This window comes from Ranitomeya imitator, chromosome 7 (genome assembly GCF_032444005.1).
Source record: "Ranitomeya imitator isolate aRanImi1 chromosome 7, aRanImi1.pri, whole genome shotgun sequence".
Classification (NCBI taxonomy): Eukaryota; Metazoa; Chordata; class Amphibia; order Anura; family Dendrobatidae; genus Ranitomeya; species Ranitomeya imitator.
In genome coordinates, this window is record NC_091288.1 from 86,906,798 (window position 1) to 86,926,654 (window position 19,857).

A 19,857-nucleotide genomic window follows, 5' to 3' on the forward strand; every position below is an offset into this window, starting at 1 on the left:
CCACGTGTAAGGCTGCCATCACACTAGCAGTATTTGGTTAGTATTTTACATCAGTATTTGTAAGCCAAAACCAGGAGTGGAACAATTAGAGGAAAAGTATAATAGAAACATATGCACCACTTCTGCATTTATCACCCACTCCTGGTTTTGGCTTACAAATACTGATGTAAAATACTGACTGAATACTGCTAGTGTGACGGCAGCCTAAGACTTGGATTCTGTTGTGCTGGTGCACAAGTTGGTCTAAAAAAAGTGTCAAAGGACTCACAGAAATTGCTTCTTCCACTACTGTTGCTGCTGCTAATGTTTTGGCATTGAAGACTTGATGGGCCGGCGGTTCTAAGTCTACAGCTGCGATGCGAGCTGTGTGCTTCACTGCTGTCTTGGGGAAAAACTCTCTTAAGGTTGTATAAAAGCATGTTTCCATACTCCAGCACTTGCGGGTCCCTTTCTCTGCAGAGATTTTGTCAAGGAACGGGTGATGTTGTCTGCTACATGCTGGCGTAGCGGAGTCACAGCTTTCCTAGAAAAGTAATGGCGACTGGAGAATTGGTACTGGGGGACTGCGATGGCCATCAGCTTTCGGAAACCGTCGGTATCCACCAGGCGGAAAAGGGGGGGGGGGGCTTATCTACAGCATTACAGAATGCTGTAGATAAGCCCCTGATGGCGGTGGCCGCAATTTATAGGGCCAAAATTAGGTGACAGATTCCCTATAACAACAGATATTTTTTTAACCAAGGATCAGGCCTCTATAACACACTAGATGCTACAAACTACGGTATTTTTCAAGTCCGGTCCCTTACTGTTATAATGTGCCTGGGGCAGTATGGACCCCACTATGACCCTGCCCGTATGCGGAGCATCACCATGAGCCCGGCCTAATCTGTGGTGTAGCTGTGGGCAGATGCTCTCAGGACCATGAATAATGCCATGACTGTGGCAGAATGGTTTCCTCAGCGGATGCCATTTCTGCTTGCGCGCAGGAGCTGAGGTAAGGTGAGGTAACCATCTCCCGGCGTCCTTGCTCTGGCTTTGTGTTTTCTGTCCTGACACGAATAACACAGGAGGGCCATTCATAGGCAGACGTGGTACTAGACGGCCCACCTCCCCCTCACAAGCTGCTGCCAGCGGCATTCTCCTGTTACTACAGCCATGACGACAGAGGAGCTGCTGCGCCTGGTCCAGCCTCCTGTGCCGCAATGACAACCTCTGGCAGGTGACTGGCCGCCGCCGTGCTGCCCACTACAGAGTGCGGCGCACTCCCGCCTCCTCCCCACCTCTGCCTCACACTCGGTCCCTGAAGGCCTGGGAACCGCGACCTCACTGGCTCCCCAGCCTGAAGCGGCGCTCAGCAGCCAGTCAGCTACTGTTGCTCCGCAGAACGATGCAAGCCTATTGGCGGGAGATAAGCCAATCAGGAACACGGCAGTGTCGGTAGGCGGGGCGCAGGCGCACAGGGTGTTGTGTTGTCTCCAGACGGCAGCCGCGGGGTCCACAGGTGCAGCCACCATAGCACCGACACCGCGGGGCCCCGCACCACGCGGTTACCGGCAGTGACGGTTGCCGGACTCTAGACTATTGTCGCCGTGGTTTGGGTGTCACAGCTGCCGCCATTTCTAGACCAGAGAAACCATAGGACGAGTGGGAGATGTCCCAGCAGCGGGTGAGGAGAAATGGCTCCCCGACACCTCCGGTGACCCCCTCCAACGGCAGCACCGGCGCTGCACCGGGCAGTCGGCTGCAGCCTATGAGAGCCACGGTGCCCTTCCAGCTGAAGCAGCACGGCAGCCCCACACGGGCGAATAATAACAACGGATCCGCCCTCCGCCATTCTCCGCGCAGCAGCAGTCCCGGCAGGGGCAGCGGGGCTAACGGCAACGGCGTGGAATCTCCCCCTGCCGTCACCAGCTCCCGGAACAGCCCCACCGTGTCCACACAGACCGGGGCGTCTCCCACCAGGGGACACCACCATCACCACCACCATCATCACCACCATCATTCGCATCACCACCACCATCACCACCAACAGCCCACCCTGGGCTCCCCTACCTCACCCTCCCCGGGGGTCTCCAGCCCCGCCGCGGATCCCAGCACCCCGGGGGCGCCGTCCTCCTCCTCCTCCCCGTCTCCGGTGTCCTTGTCTAACGTCAGCAGGTCGGGCTGGCAGCAGAGGAGCTCCCCAGAGAGTGTGTCCCCAAAAGGTAAGCCCCCCAGTGCCCTGACCGTAGACATGCATGTAGTGGGGGTCCGCTGTGTCCTCTGCTCTTATCAGCGCCTCTTTATTTCTGCATTCTCTGGTATTTGGATTGAGGAGGCTTTGTAGAAATTGTCTGGTATGACCAGACAAAAGCAATGTTTGTGTCCCCCATTCACAAGGGGGATTTTGGTGTGTGTCCCCCATTTGCAGGGAAGGGGCTTGGTTTGTGTCCCCCATTCGCATGTAAATGGCTTGGTGTGTGTGCCCCCACCCCCCCTCTTTTGTAGGGGATGGGGAAGCGACTCGACGCCGATCCCCAATTCACAGGGGAGGTACTCGACATGTGTCCCCTATTTTGCAGGGGATATGGGAGGGGCTTGGCATTTGTCCTGTATTTCGCAGGGGATAGGGGAGGGTCTCTGCATGTGTCCCCCCCCCCCCCCCCCAAACGGAGTAATGCAGTGGGTGGGTGGGCCTCAGCGTGTGACTGCCTTTTGCAGGGGATGGTAAGGGGCTTGGTGCGTGTCCCCTCCGTTTGCAGGGGATGGAAGAGGGTCTCGACGTGCATGTCCCCTCCACCCTTTTGCAAGGGATGGGGAAGGGGCTTGACGCCGGTCCCCAATTAACAGGGGAGGTGCTCGACATGTGTCCCCTATTTCGCAGGGGATAATAGGGGAGGATCTCGGCATGTGTACCCCCCTTCGCAGGGGATGGGCAAGGGGTTCGGCGTGTCACCGATTTGCAGTGGATGGGTGGGCCTCAGCGTGTGTTCCTTATTTGCAGTGGATGGGTGGGCATTGGCGTGTGACTGCCTTTTGCAAGGGATGGTAAGGGGCTTGGTGCGTGTCCCCTCCATTCGCAGGGGATGGAAGAGGGTCTCGACGTGCATGTCCCCTCCACCCTTTTGCAAGGGATGGGGAAGGGGCTCGTTGCCGGTCCCCAATTCACAGGGGAGGTGCTCAACATGTGTCCCCTATTTCGCAGGGGATAGGGGAGGATCTCAGCATGTGTCTCCCCCTTCGCAGGGGATGGGCAAGGGGTTCAGCGTGTCACCCATTTGCAGTGTATGGGTGGGCCTCAGCGTGTGTTCCTCATTTGCAGTAGATGGGTGGGCCTCAGCCTGTTTTCCTCATTTGCAGTGGATGGGTGGGCCTCAGTGTGACTCCCCCTTTTGCAGGGGATGGTAAGGGGCTTGGTGCATGTCCCCCCCCCTTTTGCAGGGGATGGTAAGGGGCTTGGTGCATGTCCCCCCTTTTGCAGGGGATGGTAAGGGGCTTGGTGCATGTCCCCTCCATTCGCAGGGGATGGAAGAGGGTCTCGATGTGCATGTCTCCTCCACCCTTTCGCAAGGCATGGGGGAGGGGCTCGATGCCAGTCCCCAGTTCACAGGAGAGTGGCTCGGCGTGTTCCCCATTTGCAGTGGGTGGGCCTTGGCGTGTGTTCCTCATTTGCAGTGGATGGGTGGGTCTTGGCGTGTTACTCCCTCATTCGCATGGATGGGTGGGCCTCACTCAGCGTGTTTCCCTTTTCGCAGGGGATGGGGAATGGGCTCGGCGCGTGTCCCCCATTCGCAGGGGATGGGGCTCGGCGCATGTCTCCCATTCGCAAGGGAGTGGGGGGGGTCTTTGTAGCATGTGTACCCCTTCACAGGGGAGAGGGGTCTTTGGAGTGTTTCCCCCATTTGCAAGAGAGGGGGCACTTCGGCACGTGTCCCCCATTTGCAGGGGAGGGAGGGGGGCCTCGGCACGTGTCCCCCATTCGCAAGGGAGGGGGGACCTCGGCACGTGTTCCCCATTCGCAAGGGAGGGGGGACCTCGGCGCGTGTCCCCCCATTCGCAGGGGAGGGAGGGGGGCCTCGGCGCGTGTCCCCCCAATCGCAGGGGAGGGAGGGGGGCCTCGGCGCGTGTCCCCCATTCGCAGGGGAAGGAGGGGGGCCTCGGCGCGTGTCCCCCATTCGCAGGGGAAGGAGGGGGGCCTCGGCGCATGACTCCCACATTTGCATGGATGGAGGGGATGGAAGAGGGTCTCGATGTGCATGTCTCCTCCACCCTTTCGCAAGGCATGGGGGAGGGGCTCGATGCCAGTCCCCAGTTCACAGGAGAGTGGCTCGGCGTGTTCCCCATTTGCAGTGGGTGGGCCTTGGCGTGTGTTCCTCATTTGCAGTGGATGGGTGGGCCTTGGCGTGTTACTCCCTCATTCGCATGGATGGGTGGGCCTCACTCAGCGTGTTTCCCTTTTCGCAGGGGATGGGGAATGGGCTCAAAGCGTGTCCCCCATTCGCAGGGGATGGGGCTCGGCGCATGTCTCCCATTCGCAAGTGAGTGGGGGGGGGGGGGTCTTTGTAGCATGTGTACCCCTTCACAGGGGAGAGGGGTCTTTGGAGTGTTTCCCCCATTTGCAAGAGAGGGGGCACTTCGGCACGTGTTCCCCATTTGCAGGGGAGGGAGGGGGGCCTCGGCACGTGTCCCCCATTCGCAAGGGAGGGGGGACCTCGGCACGTGTCCCCCATTCGCAAGGGAGGGGGGACCTCGGCACGTGTCCCCCATTCGCAAGGGAGGGGGGACCTCGGCACGTGTCCCCCATTCGCAAGGGAGGGGGGACCTCGGCACGTGTCCCCCATTCGCAAGGGAGGGGGGACCTCGGCGCGTGTCCCCCATTCGCAAGGGAGGGGGGACCTCGGCGCGTGTCCCCCCATTCGCAGGGAGGGAGGGGGGACCTCGGCGCGTGTCCCCCCATTCGCAGGGGAGGGAGGGGGGACCTCGGCGCGTGTCCCCCCATTCGCAGGGGAGGGAGGGGGGACCTCGGCGCGTGTCCCCCCATTCGCAGGGGAGGGAGGGGGGACCTCGGCGCGTGTCCCCCCATTCACAGGGGAGGGAGGGGGGCCTCGGCGCGTGTCCCCCATTCGCAGGGGAGGGGGGCCTCGGCGCGTGTCCCCCATTCGCAGGGGATTGGTGGGCCTCGGTGCATGACTCCCACATTTGCATGGATGGAGGGGTCGGATTGTGTCCCCCATTCGCATGGGGGGGGGGCGATTTCCTGATTACGGTGACGTAGCCTTCGACTACACTGCTACTTTTTGTAGCACTACTGATAGTATTTAGCTGTAGCCCAGAGCAATACATTGAGTTGCATGCAATTGGATGAACTGCGGCTGTCCCTATCAATCAGTAAGGCTAGGTTCAGATTGCGTTAATGGGACCGCGCTAACGAATAGCGTTGCACGGCGAAATTAACGCCGTGCAACGCGTCCATTAGCGCGGCCATTGGCAGCAATGGGAACGCGCATCGCTAGCGCGTGCGATTTTCGGCACGCGCTAGCGATGTGCCGGCGTTTTGTGACGCGTCTCGGACGCTGCTTGCAGCGTCCGCGGCGCGCCCGAGGTCCGTTCCCCACTCTCGCAGATCGGGGATCTGCAAGAGCGGGGACGTTAAACGCGACCCCGAAAAAGACATTGCGTTAGCGCAATCCGCTAGCGCTTAGCGCTAAACGTATTGCCCTAACGCAATCTGAACCTAGCCTAACAGTACAAAAAGTCGCAGTGTATCCCTGGCCTTAGGCTAGGTTCACATTGCGTTATGTGAACCCGTTTAACGGACTACGTTACACCGCAGCAAAACGCGGTGTAAAAAGTCCGTTAAGGCCGCCATTGCTTGTAATGGCGAACACATCGCCCACATTGGGCGTGCGCTATCGATGTGCCGTCATTTGAGTGACGGACCTCGAACGCTGCTTGCAGTGTTCGCGGTCCGTTCCTCGCTAGCGCAGATCGGGCATCTGCGCTAGCGGGATCGGCTAATGCGATCCCTTTTGGGACATTGCGTTAGCGCAGTCCGTAGCGCTATGCGCTAGACGGACTGCCGTAACGCAATGTGAACCTAGCCTTATCCACATCTACTATGGAAACTACAACCTGTATCTGACACAGTAGGTAACAAGCTGCCAGATTTGAAGAGGTTCACGCTTAATGATAAATTATTATTAATTAATGTATAAAACCAATACATCTCACGATATCTTATGTTACTTATGACACAACAGTCATAAGAAACCGAGAAATCCAAGTAATGGAAATTTATACATGCAGATATATCCAGAGTGTTAGCAAGATGCAAAATGTATGTTGACGATATTTGTCAAGAGGAAAGTGCATACAAAGACCTATATTGTTAAGCCACAAATATGGCTATTATACACATGTGGTCAAAATTGTTGGTACACCTCATTTAATGACCGAAAACCCCACAATTGTCACAGAAATAACTTGAATCTGACAAAAGTAATAATAAATTAAAAATCTATGAAAATGAACAAGTGAAAGTCAGACATTGCTTTTCAACCATACTTCCACAGAATTAAAAAAAAAAATTACTCATGAAATAGGCCTGGATAGAAATGATCGTACCCCTGAAAATGTGACAAAAGGGAGATATTAAATCAAGGTGTGTCCACTAACTAGCATCACGGGTGTCTACAATCTTGGAAAATCAGTGAGTGGCCCTGTATATAGGGCTACAGATACTCACTGTGCTGTTTGGTGACATGGTGTGTGTCACACTCAACATGGACCAGAGGAAGCGAAGGAAAGAGTCATCTCAGGAGATTAGAAAGAAAATTATAGACAAACATGTTAAAGGTAAAAGTTATAAGACCATCTCCAAGCAGCTTGATGTTCTTGTGACTACAGTTATCAACCCAAAAGAAAAACCTGGACTAAAAATTAAAATAAAAAGACGAGAAACTATACAGGTTAAAATACCTTTGATATTGGTCAATAATGCTATCAGCACAAGATGTGCCCACACGTATAATATCACTTATTTATAACATGACACATCAAAAAAAATCCCTTGTATAAAAATATATGTATAAAAGACCACCAAAACTAGGTACAAATAGCGAAAAATAATCAGATATTGTAAAAGGGTTAAATACCCAATATTACAGCCATTAAAAAAGAAAACTAAAGAAAAGCCTAAGATTCCGCCTAATACAGCATCACAAATGATGTTGTATAATAATAACAGTAGTGGCTCAAAGGAGTTCGAGAAAAAAATATATAAAATATGTAGTGATATCTTTTTCTTTCTTTTTTATATAGCGCTAACATATTCAGCAGCGCTTTACAGGTTGCACACATTATCATCGCTGTCCCCGATGGGGCTCACAATCTAAATTCCCTATCAGTATGTCTTTGGAATGTGGGAGGAAACCAGAGGAAACCCACGCAAACACGGGGAGAACATACAAACTCCTTGCAGATGTTGTCCAAGGTGGGTTTAGAACCCAGGACTCCAGTGATTTATAGAGTAAATAAAAAAAAAAATACAAAAGACTAAATAGATTAAAAAAAACACAAGAATGTGCTTTGTGCAAGGTGCAAAATGTATTGAAAAATAATTAAATACATACTGAAAAAAGTTGAAATGAAAGCACACCTGAATAAATGTGAAGATTTAATCACAATATACTGCTGTAATTGAATAGAATTTCCAATGGCTGCAATGATACAGGATTAATATCAAACTGAAAAAACAGGGCTGCAGCAAATAGTTATACTGCTATAGTGTAAGTAAAATTACAATAGTCACTATGATGCAGAAATAGTATGATCAAAATGCAGCAAGCTCAGAGCTGCTGTAGATAATGTTGCAATGCTCCCTGTACTGTCGTAATTGGTTTGGATGCAGGCAGAGTACTAATGGACAAGATAGATTACCTGATTAGTGGTGGTCTCGAGTGCGATGCACGCCCCCAAAATTATAGACAAACGTGTTAAAGGTAAAAATTACAAGACCATCTCAAAGCAGTTTGATGTTCCTGTGACTACAGTTGCACATATTATTCAGAAATGTAAGATCCATGGGACTGTAGCCAACCTTCCTGGACATGGCCACAGAAGGAAAATTGATGACAAATTAAAGAGACGATAATACGAATGGTAACAAAAGAGCCCAGAAAAACTTCTAAACAGATTAAAGGTGAACTTCAAGCTCAAGGAACATCCGTGTCAGATCGCACCATCCGTCGTTGTCTTATCCAAAGTGGGCTTAAAGGGAACCTGTCACCCCGTTTTTTGAGATTGAGATATAAATACTGTTAAATAGGGCCTGCGCTGTGCGTTACTATAGTGTATGTAGTGTACCCTGATTCCCCACCTACGCTGCGCAATACATTACCAAAGTCGCCGTTTTCGCCTGTCAATCAGGCTGGTCAGGTCGGGTGGGCGTGTTCACAGCGCTGTTTCTTCCTCAGCTTTACGTTGGTGGCGTAGTGGTGTCTGCACGTTGAGGTGACTAATCCACTGTGGGCACGTGAACAAGGAGCGCGCGATCTGCGCTATCACCCCCTGTCATCGGTGGGGGCGGCCATCTTCCTGGGGCCGCGCGTGCGCAGATGTAGTGCTCTGCTGCACGGGGCTTCAGGAAAATGGCCGCGGGATGCCGCGCGTGCGCAGATGGAGATCGCGGCGGCCATTTTCCCAAAGCCGAGATGCAAACTCGGCTTTGGGAAAATGGCCGCCGCGATCTCTTGTGCGCACGCGCGGCATCCCGCGGCCATTTTCCTGAAGCCCCGTGCAGCAGAGCACTACATGTGCGCACGCGCGGCCCCAGGAAGATGGCCGCCCCCACCGATGACAGGGGGTGATAGCGCAGATCGCGCGCTCCTTGTTCACGTGCCCACAGTGGATTAGTCACCTCAACGTGTGGACACCACTACGCCACCAACGTAAAGCTGAGGAAGAAACAGCGCTGTGAACACGCCCACCCGACCTGACCAGCCTGATTGACAGGCGAAAACGGCGACTTTGGTAATGTATTGCGCAGCGTAGGTGGGGAATCGGGGTACACTGCATACACTATAGTAACGCACAGCGCAGGCCCTATTTAACAGTATTTATATCTCAATCTCAAAAAACGGGGTGACAGGTTCCCTTTAATGGGAGACGACCAAAGAGGACACCATTGTTGAAAAAAAAAAAAAAATCATAAAAGGCCAGACTGGAATTTGCCAAACTTAATGCTGACAAGTCATAAAGCTGTGAGAATGTCCTATGGACAGATGAGACAAAAATTGAACTTTTTGGCAAGGCACATCAACTCTATGTTCACAGATGGAAAAATGAAGCATATCAAGAAAAGAACACTGTCCCTACTGTGAAACAAGGAGGTGGCTCTGTTATGTTCTGGGGCTGCTTTGCTGAATCTGGCACAGGGTGTCTAGAATCTGTGCAGGGTACAATGAAATATCAAGATTATCAAGGGATTCTAGAGAAATGTGCTGCCCACTGTCAGAAAGCTTGGTCAGTCGCAGGTCATGGGTCTTGCAACAGGATAATGACCCAAAACACACAGCCAAAAACACCCAAGAATGGTTCAGAGGAAAACATTGAACTATGCTGAAGTGGCCTTCTATGAGCCGTGACCTAAATCCTATTGAGCATCTTTGGAAAGAGCTGCAACATGCCGTCTGGAAAAGGCAACCTTCAAACACGAGACAACTGGAGCAGTTTGCTCTTGAGGAGTCGGCCAAAATACCTGTCGAGAGGTGCAGAAGTCTCATTGACAGTTACAGGAACTGTTTGATGCAGTGATTCCCTCAAAAGGTTGTGCAACCAAATTTTAAGTTAAGGGTACCATCATTTCTGTCCAGGCCTATTTCATGAGTTTTATTTTTTAAAAGATTCTGTGGAAGCATGGTTGGAAAGCAATGTCTGACTTTCATTTGTTCATTTTCATAGATCTTTTAATTATGACCATTGTGGGTTGGTATTTGTCATTACCAACAATTTTGACCATGTGTGTAAATAAAGTGCAAAGTTAATAATATGCAATATCCTGTAAACAATATCAAAGTGCTTGTGTAGAGAAATCCTAAGGAACAGATTACATATATATGAAATAGATGACATTGTTATGAAATTGAATCCTGATAATAATAATATATTCTACTCCCTAACAAGTTAAAGAGAACCTGTCACCAGGTTTGACTGATAAGAGGTACGACCACCGCCTTTCAGGCCTGATGTACAGCATTCCATAATGTCCCCAACCCTATCTGAAAGATAAGAAACAGACCTTTAATTATACTCACCTGTTGGGTCCGATGAGTGTTCTTTGGTCTTTGTTCAGTACTTTGCTTCTTCTTGCGATGCTGTCCCTCTTCTTCGTTTGTATGACGCATCCCTACGTCATCCACACAGTCTCTCCGGTATCGCGCTCCTGCTCAGGGGCACCTTTCTACCCTGGTGAGGGCAGAGCAAAGTACTGCAGTGCGCAGACGCCTCAAAGTCAGCGCGCCTCTGCGCATGCACACTGGAGTACTTTACTCTGCCCTAGTCAGGAAACAGAAGTGCACCTGCACAGCTGCGCAATGCCGGGGAGACTGTGTAGATGACGTAGGGATGTGTCATCCACACAAAGCAAAAAGGAGGTTGGCATTGCAAGAAGAAGGAATGTGCCAGACCAAGAAGAGCGACACCCCTCAGACATGTGCACCCCATGGGCGGGTATAGTAAAAGTTTTTTCTTATCTTTCATGTTGGGTTGGGGGCAGATATACAGCATTATAGAATGCTGCATAACAGGCTTTAACTTGTTAGGGAGTATGATATATTACTATCAGTATTACATTTAATAGAAATGTCATCTTGGCATCTATATCGTCTATGGTTTTATATGTACTGTTCTTTGACTTCTCTACACAAGCATTTGCATATTGTCGACTGGATTAGACATGAGTGAACATCGTCGGCTCCCTTCTTATTCGGCAAGCTAATAGAGCTTACCGAATAGCTGCATCGGCAACCAGGATACCTGGAGCGCTCCTGATAATCAGGTGTCCGATGCTGCAGCTGCATGTGCTGGCTGTGTGAGAGCCACAGTACACGGGCTCTCTCCATCCATGCGTTGTGACTGTCACACAGCCGCCACATGCAGCTACAGCACCGGACGCCTGATTATCGGGCGCGATCTAGGTATCCGGGTTGCCGATGCAGCTATTCGGTAAGCTCTATTAGGGTACCGTTACACTATACGATTTACCAACGATCACGACCAGCGATACGACCTGGCCGTGATCGTTGGTAAGTCGTTGTGTGGTCGCTGGAGAGCTGTCACACAGACAGCTCTCCAGCGACCAACGATGCCGAGGTCCCCAGGTAACTAGGGTAAACATCGGGTTACTAAGCGCAGGGCCGCGCTTAGTAACCCGATGTTTACCCTGGTTACCAGCGTAAAAAAAAAACCAAACACTACATACTTACATTCTGGTGTCTGTCCCTTGCCGTCTGCTTCCCGCACTGACTGACTGCCGGCTGTAAAGTGAAAGCACAGCGCGCTGTGCTGTGCTTTCACTTTACGGCTGGCAGTCAGTCAGTGCGGGAAGCAGACGGCAAGGGACCTGACGGACACCGGAATGTAAGTATGTACTGTTAGTTTTTTTTTTTACATTTACGATGGTAACCAGGATAAACATCGGGTTACTAAGCGCGGCCCTGCGCTTAGTAACCCGATGTTTACCCTGGTTACAAGCGAACGCATCGCTGGATCGGTGTCACACACACCGATCCAGCGATGACAGCGGGAGATCCAGCGACGAAAGAAAGTTCCAAACGATCTGCTACGACGTACGATTCTCAGCAGGGTCCCTGATTGCTGCTGCGTGTCAGCCACAGCGATATCATATGGATATCGCTGGAACGTCACGGATCGTACCGTCGTAGCGACAAAAGTGCCACTGTGAGACGGTACCCTTAGCTTGCCGAATAAGGAGGGAGGCGACAGTGTTCGCTCATCTCTAGACAGGATCAGGATAGTGCATATTATTAACTTCTACATGTATGTTTTCAATATATTACCTGGATTTGTTGTTACCTTGCTTGTCCTCCCCTTTTCTGAAGGCATATTGCCCTGTCTCTTTAATTAGTGTTTTTGGTTTTATATATAAATAAAAATATATTTTTTAATTATGGTATGTGTCCACGGTCCGGATTACATCCGGATTAGCTGCCGATTGAACGCTGGGTAGAACCGCAGCGTTCAACCCGCAGCGTCCAGATGTTACAGCATAGTGGAGGGGATTTTATGACATCCCGTCCCCATTATGCATGTGAACATGCACCCGGCGGCCCTGCGTTTACGGACATGCGACGCGTCTTTTTAGAACGCAACATGTCCGTTTACCTTGCGGCGACGCTCCGTCACCGCAAAGTAAATAACAGGGCCCTATGTATGGGGTGCGGCGATTCCGGATGTGTGCAATGAACACATCCGGAATCACCGCTCGTACAGAATTGGGCGGCGCTTTGGGCGGAGCGGGTTTTCCACTCCGTCCAAAGTGCCGACATTCTGGACAGTGAACACGCACCCTTAAACTTGAATGTCTTCATATCTAGCAGCATTTTACCTGCTGTGTTAGATACGGGTTGTAAATTCATTGGTAAAGTGTCGCGCATCAATTGTTTGGGACATGTATGATTAATCTACTAAGTAAATGCCTGAATCGCAATTGCTGTTCTCTAAGGAAACATTCAGTATTTTACATCCGTATTTGTAAGCAAAAACCAGGAGTGGAACAGTAAGAGGAAAAGTATAAAAGAAACACATCACCACTTCAGCATTTATCACCACTCCTGGTTTTGCAAATACTGAATGTGTTAACATGGCCTAAGAGTATGTTCACACATTGCAGTCTTGTGTTTTTTGGGACAATTTTCATGAACATGAAGATAGTAGCATTGATATTGGCCACACTTTTAATTGGTGATTTTTTTTTTTTTTTTTTATATGTAAAATCATGCAGCCATTAGTAATTTAATAAACAAAAAAGTACAAACAATACGTGGGACTGTACCGTACGTGCATACAACTGTTCTTACCTAGGGAAACTGGGCAACCTCAGCTGCAGAAGAAGATCTGGTATGCACGGTGCACACCAATATGAATGTGACTGTAATACATGGGTTGTGCAGAGTGCTTCATGGCTCTTTTCAACGAACAGAGGTGAGGCAACCCTTTAAACATTTTAGGCTTGATTTTATTAAGGCTAAGTGCACACGTCCAGTAATCATCCACATTAAAGGATCTAGAAAGAAGTTGTGTAGACACATCGGTTTTCTGTAGACTTCAGTGTAAAATAAAAAAGGATTGAGCTGAAATCAGTTTTTTAAAGCTGGACAAAAAAAAAGTCTGCTCAACTTTTGTCAACGTATTGCTGTTGGAGCCATTCTATTCGATGACTACTGAACAAGTGACCATATCCTACAACTGACACACTAGTCTTAATGGATCAAAAAAAGGGGAGAAGCCAGCGCAGCCTAAGGTTAAGACGCAATACATAAAGTGCAAATGCACATATTAATTTCTAACTGTATTTTTGACCACCACTGTTGCCGTGCGCCGCGCCTGGTTATGTGCGCCATTCTTTCTGTGTCTCAGTGATTGATAGGCTGCTGTTCACACACAGCAGCCCTGCCCTGCCTCAGGCTTTGTTTAATTATGCACCTGTGCCTCAGCCTGTTTCACTCTTCATCTGTGGCTCTAGATAGGCAGTGTGGAGGTTGGATCCGAAATGTCTGTCTGGACCTGGTCAACCTTTATCCTCGCTTGCCTACTCTGGCGCCATGGGGGTGACTCAGTATATGCTCCAGGTATAGCATGTTTTTAATGTGGTCTTGCATTTAGTTCATTTAGGAGGCCTTTATGGCACAGCGAATATAAAAAACGTAGTGTAGGACTGCCCCAATATGAGATTGCCGTGAAGAGGCGGGGTGGCTCAAAGAATTGATCAATTGTTTGCTAAATGTCTCATTTTGAAAATACAGTTAGAAATTAATATGTGCATTTGCACTTTATGTATTGCGTCTTAACCTTAGGCTGCGCTGGCTTCTCCCCTTTTTTGCTCAGTCTTAATGGATGGTACCACTGGAGTAAGGTGTACCTAATCCATTCAGAAGCCCACTCTACTTAATGAATTAAGGGCACCTACCGCAACTGATTGGAGAATGACGTACCGTGTTTTTCAGATTATAAAACGCACTTTTGTGATCCCCAAAATTAGTCTTATAAACCGAACACTTTCTTACCAATCCTGCGGGCCCAGAACTGGAGGTGTTGCAGTGTTGGTGTGGCAGTCCTGCGTTGTGCGGTGGTGGTACGGCCGCGAGCGGTGGTGGTACGATGGTGAGCTGTGGCCCTGCGATGGCATATGGCGGCCGCTATTCTTCTTCCGGGGTCTAGCTTCTCAGTCAGCGCAGGCGCAAATAGAGGAAAGCCGAGATCTCCATCCGTGCCAGCCTCTACACGATGTCTCCAGGAAAATGGATGCGGCGCAGATGGAGCTTTTGGCCTGGCCTCAATGATGTCACCGCTGGTTAATGATGCTGTGCTCACAGCTGCTCATTCACCAGTGGTTTTCAGCCTGGACGGACAGTCGCTTCTTGGCACTGTCCAGGTTGAAAACTGTTTCTCTCCCAGACATGGATTGTGGCGTGGGACTGAACGACAGACAGGTATGGTATATAGTTTTTTTTATTTTACTTTTATTATAGGAGAACGAGGGCTTCAGTGGAATTAGGCGAGGTCTTAAGTACCGTATATACTCGAGTATAAGCTGAGATTTTAAGCCCATTTTTTTGGGCTGAAAGTCCACCTCTCGGCTTATACTCGAGTCATACCCGGGGTCGGCAGGGGAGGGGGAGCGGGGGCTGTCTAGTTATACTTACCTGCTCCGGCGCGGTCCCTGTAGTCCCTGCTTCTTCCAGCGCTGCATCTTCTTCCTGTATTGAGCGGTCACATGGTACCGCTCATTACAGTCCCATAGAGGTGGAGCCGCATATTCATGACTGAAAATGAGCGGTAACTGTGACTGCTCAATACAGAAAGAAGATGCAGCGCCGAGAGAAGCAGGGACCGCGCCAGGAGCAGGTAAGTATACGGGGAGGGGAGCGCTGCGCGATATTTACCTGCTCCTCGCTGCGGTGCGGCTCCGTCTCCAGCGTCCTCTGGCAGTGACGCTCAGGTTAGAGGGCGCGGTGACGTAGTCAGTGCGCGCCCTCTGCTGAGCGTCAGTGCTGGAGATGGAGCCGCACGAGGAGCAGGTAAATATTGAAAGCGCCGGCGTCCTGAGCAAGAGAGGTGAGTATGTGTTTTTTTTATTTTTTTTTTTATTGCAGCAGCAGCATTATATATTGGACAGCTTTATATGGCGCATCTATGGGGCAATAATCAACGGTGCAGAGCATTATATATGGCACAGTTTTATATGGAGCATCTATGGGACAATAATGAACGGTGCAGAGCATTCCATATGGCACAGCTTTCTATGGAACATCTATGGGGCCATAATGAACGGTGCAGAGCATTCATTATGGCACAGCTTCATAATGGCCCCATAGATGCTCCATGTAAACGGTGCAGAGCATTCTATATGGCACAGCTTCATTATGGCCCCATAGATGCTCCATGTAAACGGTGCAGAGCATTATATATGGCACAGCTTTATGTGGAGCATCTATGGGGCAATAATGAACGGTGCAGAGCATTCTATATGGCACAGCTTTCTATGGAACATCTATTGGGCCATAATGAACGGTGCAGAGCATTATATATGGCACAGCTTTATATGGAGCATCTATGGGGCAATAATGAACGATATGGAGCATCTATTTTTATTTTTGAAATTCACCGGTAGCTGCTGCATTTCCTACCTTAGGCTTATACTCGAGTCAATACGTTTTCCCAGTTTTTTGTGGCAAAATTAGGGGGGTCGGCTTATACTCGGGTCGGCTTATACTCGAGTATATACGGTATGTTTAATTGAGATTAAAGGAGTCTGTGTCATTTTTTTCAATTAAAGGACTTCATTCTGGGTGTGTCTTTATTTAGAGTACAACTCTAGGATTAGTAATGGATAAGTGTCTTAGAGACTCCTCTCCATTACTAAGCCGTGGGCTTGATTTCACCTGACAATACAAAGGTGACATCAACCTCACAAATATGAACCCCATTTGCCACCGCTACAGGGCAAGAGGGAAGAGATGGGCAAAGCACCAGAATTGGCGTGTCTAATAGATGTGCCATTTCTGGGCAGCTGCGGGCTGCTATTTTTAGGCTGGTGGGGGGGGGGGGGGGGGGGGGGAATATCCATGGCCCCTTACCAGCCTGGGAAGACCAGCCCTCAGTTGTGAGCCTTAGCAAGGCTGGTTGTCAAAAATAGGGAGAACTCCACGCCTTTAAAAAAAAAATAAAAAAAAAATTGAAAAATAAGGCGTGGGGACCCCTCTATTCTTGATAACCAGCCTTGCTGAAGCTGAGGGTTGCATCCCCCAGCTGTAAGTTTTGCCTGGCTGATTATAGGAAATATGGGGGACCCACGCGGGATTTTCATTCATTTTTATCGCAGGCGGCGGGTGAGGAATACCCCTATCATCTGCTCCTGCTGTCACTGTTATTAGCAGCAGCATGTGTGGGTTGATGGGAGTAATAGTCAAAAAAGTCCCCACCTGCTGTCATTGTTCTGTCTTGAATATAACTCTCATCATTCTCCTCTGCTCGCGCCAAACGCCGGCAGAGCAGAGAAGAATGATGAGAGCCGTCTTCAGCACCTGGTGCCGGGGAACAGCACGTACTATAGCGCTTCTTCCCCGGTGCAGATGCGTGTTACATGGATGACATCCATGTGGGTTCTCCGTGTGCACGTGTATGGGACGTTTTGCCGCTCGTGCTGACTGTAAAAAATGGACAAGTCTACGTGTGGGGCACACGGTCTGTGGAAACACACTGACGTGCACGAACCCATTCATTTGAATGGGTCTATGTGTGTCAGTGTCTCCGGTACGTGTGAAAACTGTCACCGCACGTACTGGAGACACGGATGTGTGAAGAGACCTAAAGCTAAGGAGGGAGAGAAGAGCGATTCTGCTCCTTTGCAGGGATGGATAGTGATTGGTGGGGGGAACTATTACTGAGCTGCCTTCACCAATCACATATCTGTCCCTGCACACTGTTTAATGTTGCAACAACGGTACCCACAAGTCCGAGATCCTTTTAGGAAAGGTGATCACACAACCCTCATCATCCCTCAAAATATACTATTCAATGGGTATATTCTGAAGGATGATGGGGGTTCTAGCCATATTGAGGCTGTGTGCACACGCTTCAGATTTTTTGCGTTTTTCGCTATAAAACCGCATACATATGCATCCTATCATTTAGAATGCATTCCGCAATTTTTGTGCATATGTTGCGTTTTTTTCCACGAAAAAAACGCATCGCGGTAAAAAATGCAGCATGTTAATTAATTTTTTTGGATTTCCCACTATATTATTGCATTGGGAGCCTCCAAAAAAATCTGCAAAAAAAGCGAAAAAAAAAACGAACGCATCCAGATTTCTTGCAGAAAATGTCCGGTTTTGTTTAGGAAGTTTCTGCAAGAAATCCTGACGTCTGCACATAGCCTTAGGTCATGTTCACACAATGCGTTTTTTACTGCGGAACCGCCGCGATTTTGCCGCTGCAGGTCCGCAGCTGTTTTCCATGCAGGGTACAGTACAATGTATCCTATGGAAAACAGGAACCGCTGTGCACATGATGCGGAAATTCACTAAAAAAGCCGCGCTGAATAGCTGCGGTAAAAAAGAAGGACCATGTCACTTCTTTGTGCGGAACTGCAGCGGTTCTGCACCCATAGACCTCCATTGTGAGGTCAAACCCGCAGTAAAACCCGCAGACGAAAAAAATATCTGCGGGTTTTCTGCGGTTTGTGGTGCAGAACCGCTGCAGCAGGAAGTGCGTGGGCGGAGTGTGGCTGCCCCCCCCCCCCCGTGCCCCAATCCCACCCCCCCATGCTCCGATGCCACCCCCGTGCTCCGACGCCCCCCCGTGCCCTCATCTCCCCCCTTATACTTACTGGGCCTCCCGGTGTCCGTCCGTCCGTCTTCTCCCTGGGCGCCGCCATCTTCCAAAATGGCGGGCGCATGCGCAGTGCGCCTGCCGAATCGGCCGGCAGATTCGTTCCAGGCACATTTTGATCACTGTGATAACCTCACAGTGATCAAAATAAAAAAAAAAGTAAATGATCCCCCTCCCCCCTTTATCACCCCCATAGGTAGTAACAATAATAAAATAAAGAATTTTTTTTTTTCTTTTCCCCACTACGGGTAGGGTTAGGGGTAGGGGTAGGGTTAGGGGTAGGGTTAGGGTATTTTCAGCCATTTTAACCCTAAAAAAACCTCCTAGAAAACACAGACTCTGCAGAGAAAACTGCATAAAAAAACGCATCAAAAAACGCACCGAAAACGCACCAAAAAACGCACCTGCGTTTTCTGCCAAGAGCTGCGGTTTTTAGTGCAGAAAAAACAGCAGGGAAATCAGGAACGTGTGAACATGGCCTTAGTGTAAGGCTGGGTTCACACTTTGCGGTTTTTACCGCGGAACCGCCGCGATTTTGATGCTGCGGGTCCGCAGCAGTTTCCATAGCGTTTCCATTTACATGTAAACCCTATGGAAACCGCAAACCGCTGTGCACATGCTGCGGGAAAAACCGCGCGGGAACGCAGCGGTTTAAAACCCGCAGCATGTCACTTCTTTGTGCAGAATCGCTGCGATTCTGCACCCATAGGAATACATTGAAGCGCTTACTTCCCGCATGGGGCTGTGCCCACGTTGCGGGAAGTAAGCAGATAATGTGCGGTTCCTACCCGGGGTGGAGGAGAGGAGACTCTCCTCCAGGCCCTGGGAACCATTTTTGGGGTGAAAAAAAAGAATAAAAATAAAAAATCATGTTATACTCACCCTCTGAAGTCTTCAGCGCTGCACGCGGCCGTCCGGTCAGAGATGCTGTGCGACCAGGACCTGCGGTGACGTCGCGGTCACATGACCGTGACGTCACGAAGGGTCCTTCTCGCACAGCATCTTTGGAACCGGACCGCCGGGTGCAGCGCCGAGGAGATCGGGACGTCAGAGGGTGAGTATAACCAATTTTTATTATTTTTAACATTACTATTGATGCTGCATATTGCTGCATATGCAGCATCAAATAGTATAGGCGGAAACCGCGGAACAAACCGCGATAAATCTGCAGGGAGAACCGCAGTTGTTTTGCCCGGCAGATTTATCAAATCCGCTGCGGGAGAACCCACAGGGACAGGACGCTGTGTGAACATAGCCTAAATATACACTGTAATGTAGTGTCCAAGGTGTTTATTGCAAATGTGACTACCATCTCCTTTATCTTTCAGAATACATTCGTATATACAGTAAGTGGGTGTACTCCTGAGGATGAGGGGGGTGGTAGTCAATATACAGTACTACAGGCACTGTACTGTAATTCACAGATCCCCCCCCCCCCCCCCCCCCCAATAACAGATCGTCATCCACAGATATTATTTTTGTATTTTATTAAAGGTTTTTGCACACTATTTGGCTCAATATAGTTTTTTTCTTATTTTCCTCTCTAACATCTAGGTGCATCTTATAAAGCAGCGAAAAATACGGTATGTGGCGTAAAGTTTGATTTAGGCAGGCCGACTTTGTACTTCCTAAAGTATGTCTATTTTTGCAAAGTTGGCCAGGGTCTGGTGTGTATAAGCAAAACATTAAAGGGGTATTCTCCTCTCCAAGATCCTATCCCAATATGTAGTAGGTGTAATAATCTTAGCA

At 49.7% G+C, this 19,857-nt stretch overlaps 1 protein-coding gene across 2 annotated transcripts in view; it reads left to right on the forward strand.

The window, feature by feature from the left end:
* The first annotated feature begins 1,450 nt into the window (after positions 1-1,450).
* FAM117B (family with sequence similarity 117 member B) overlaps positions 1,451-19,857 on the forward strand; it is a 68,585-nt gene continuing 50,178 nt past the window's right edge. For both annotated transcript variants that reach the window (XM_069733578.1, XM_069733579.1), the window contains exon 1: positions 1,451-2,204. In XM_069733578.1, the coding sequence (XP_069589679.1) occupies positions 1,652-2,204 (553 nt within the window). In that variant the 5' untranslated portion in view covers positions 1,451-1,651. The remainder of the gene's footprint in view (positions 2,205-19,857) is intronic.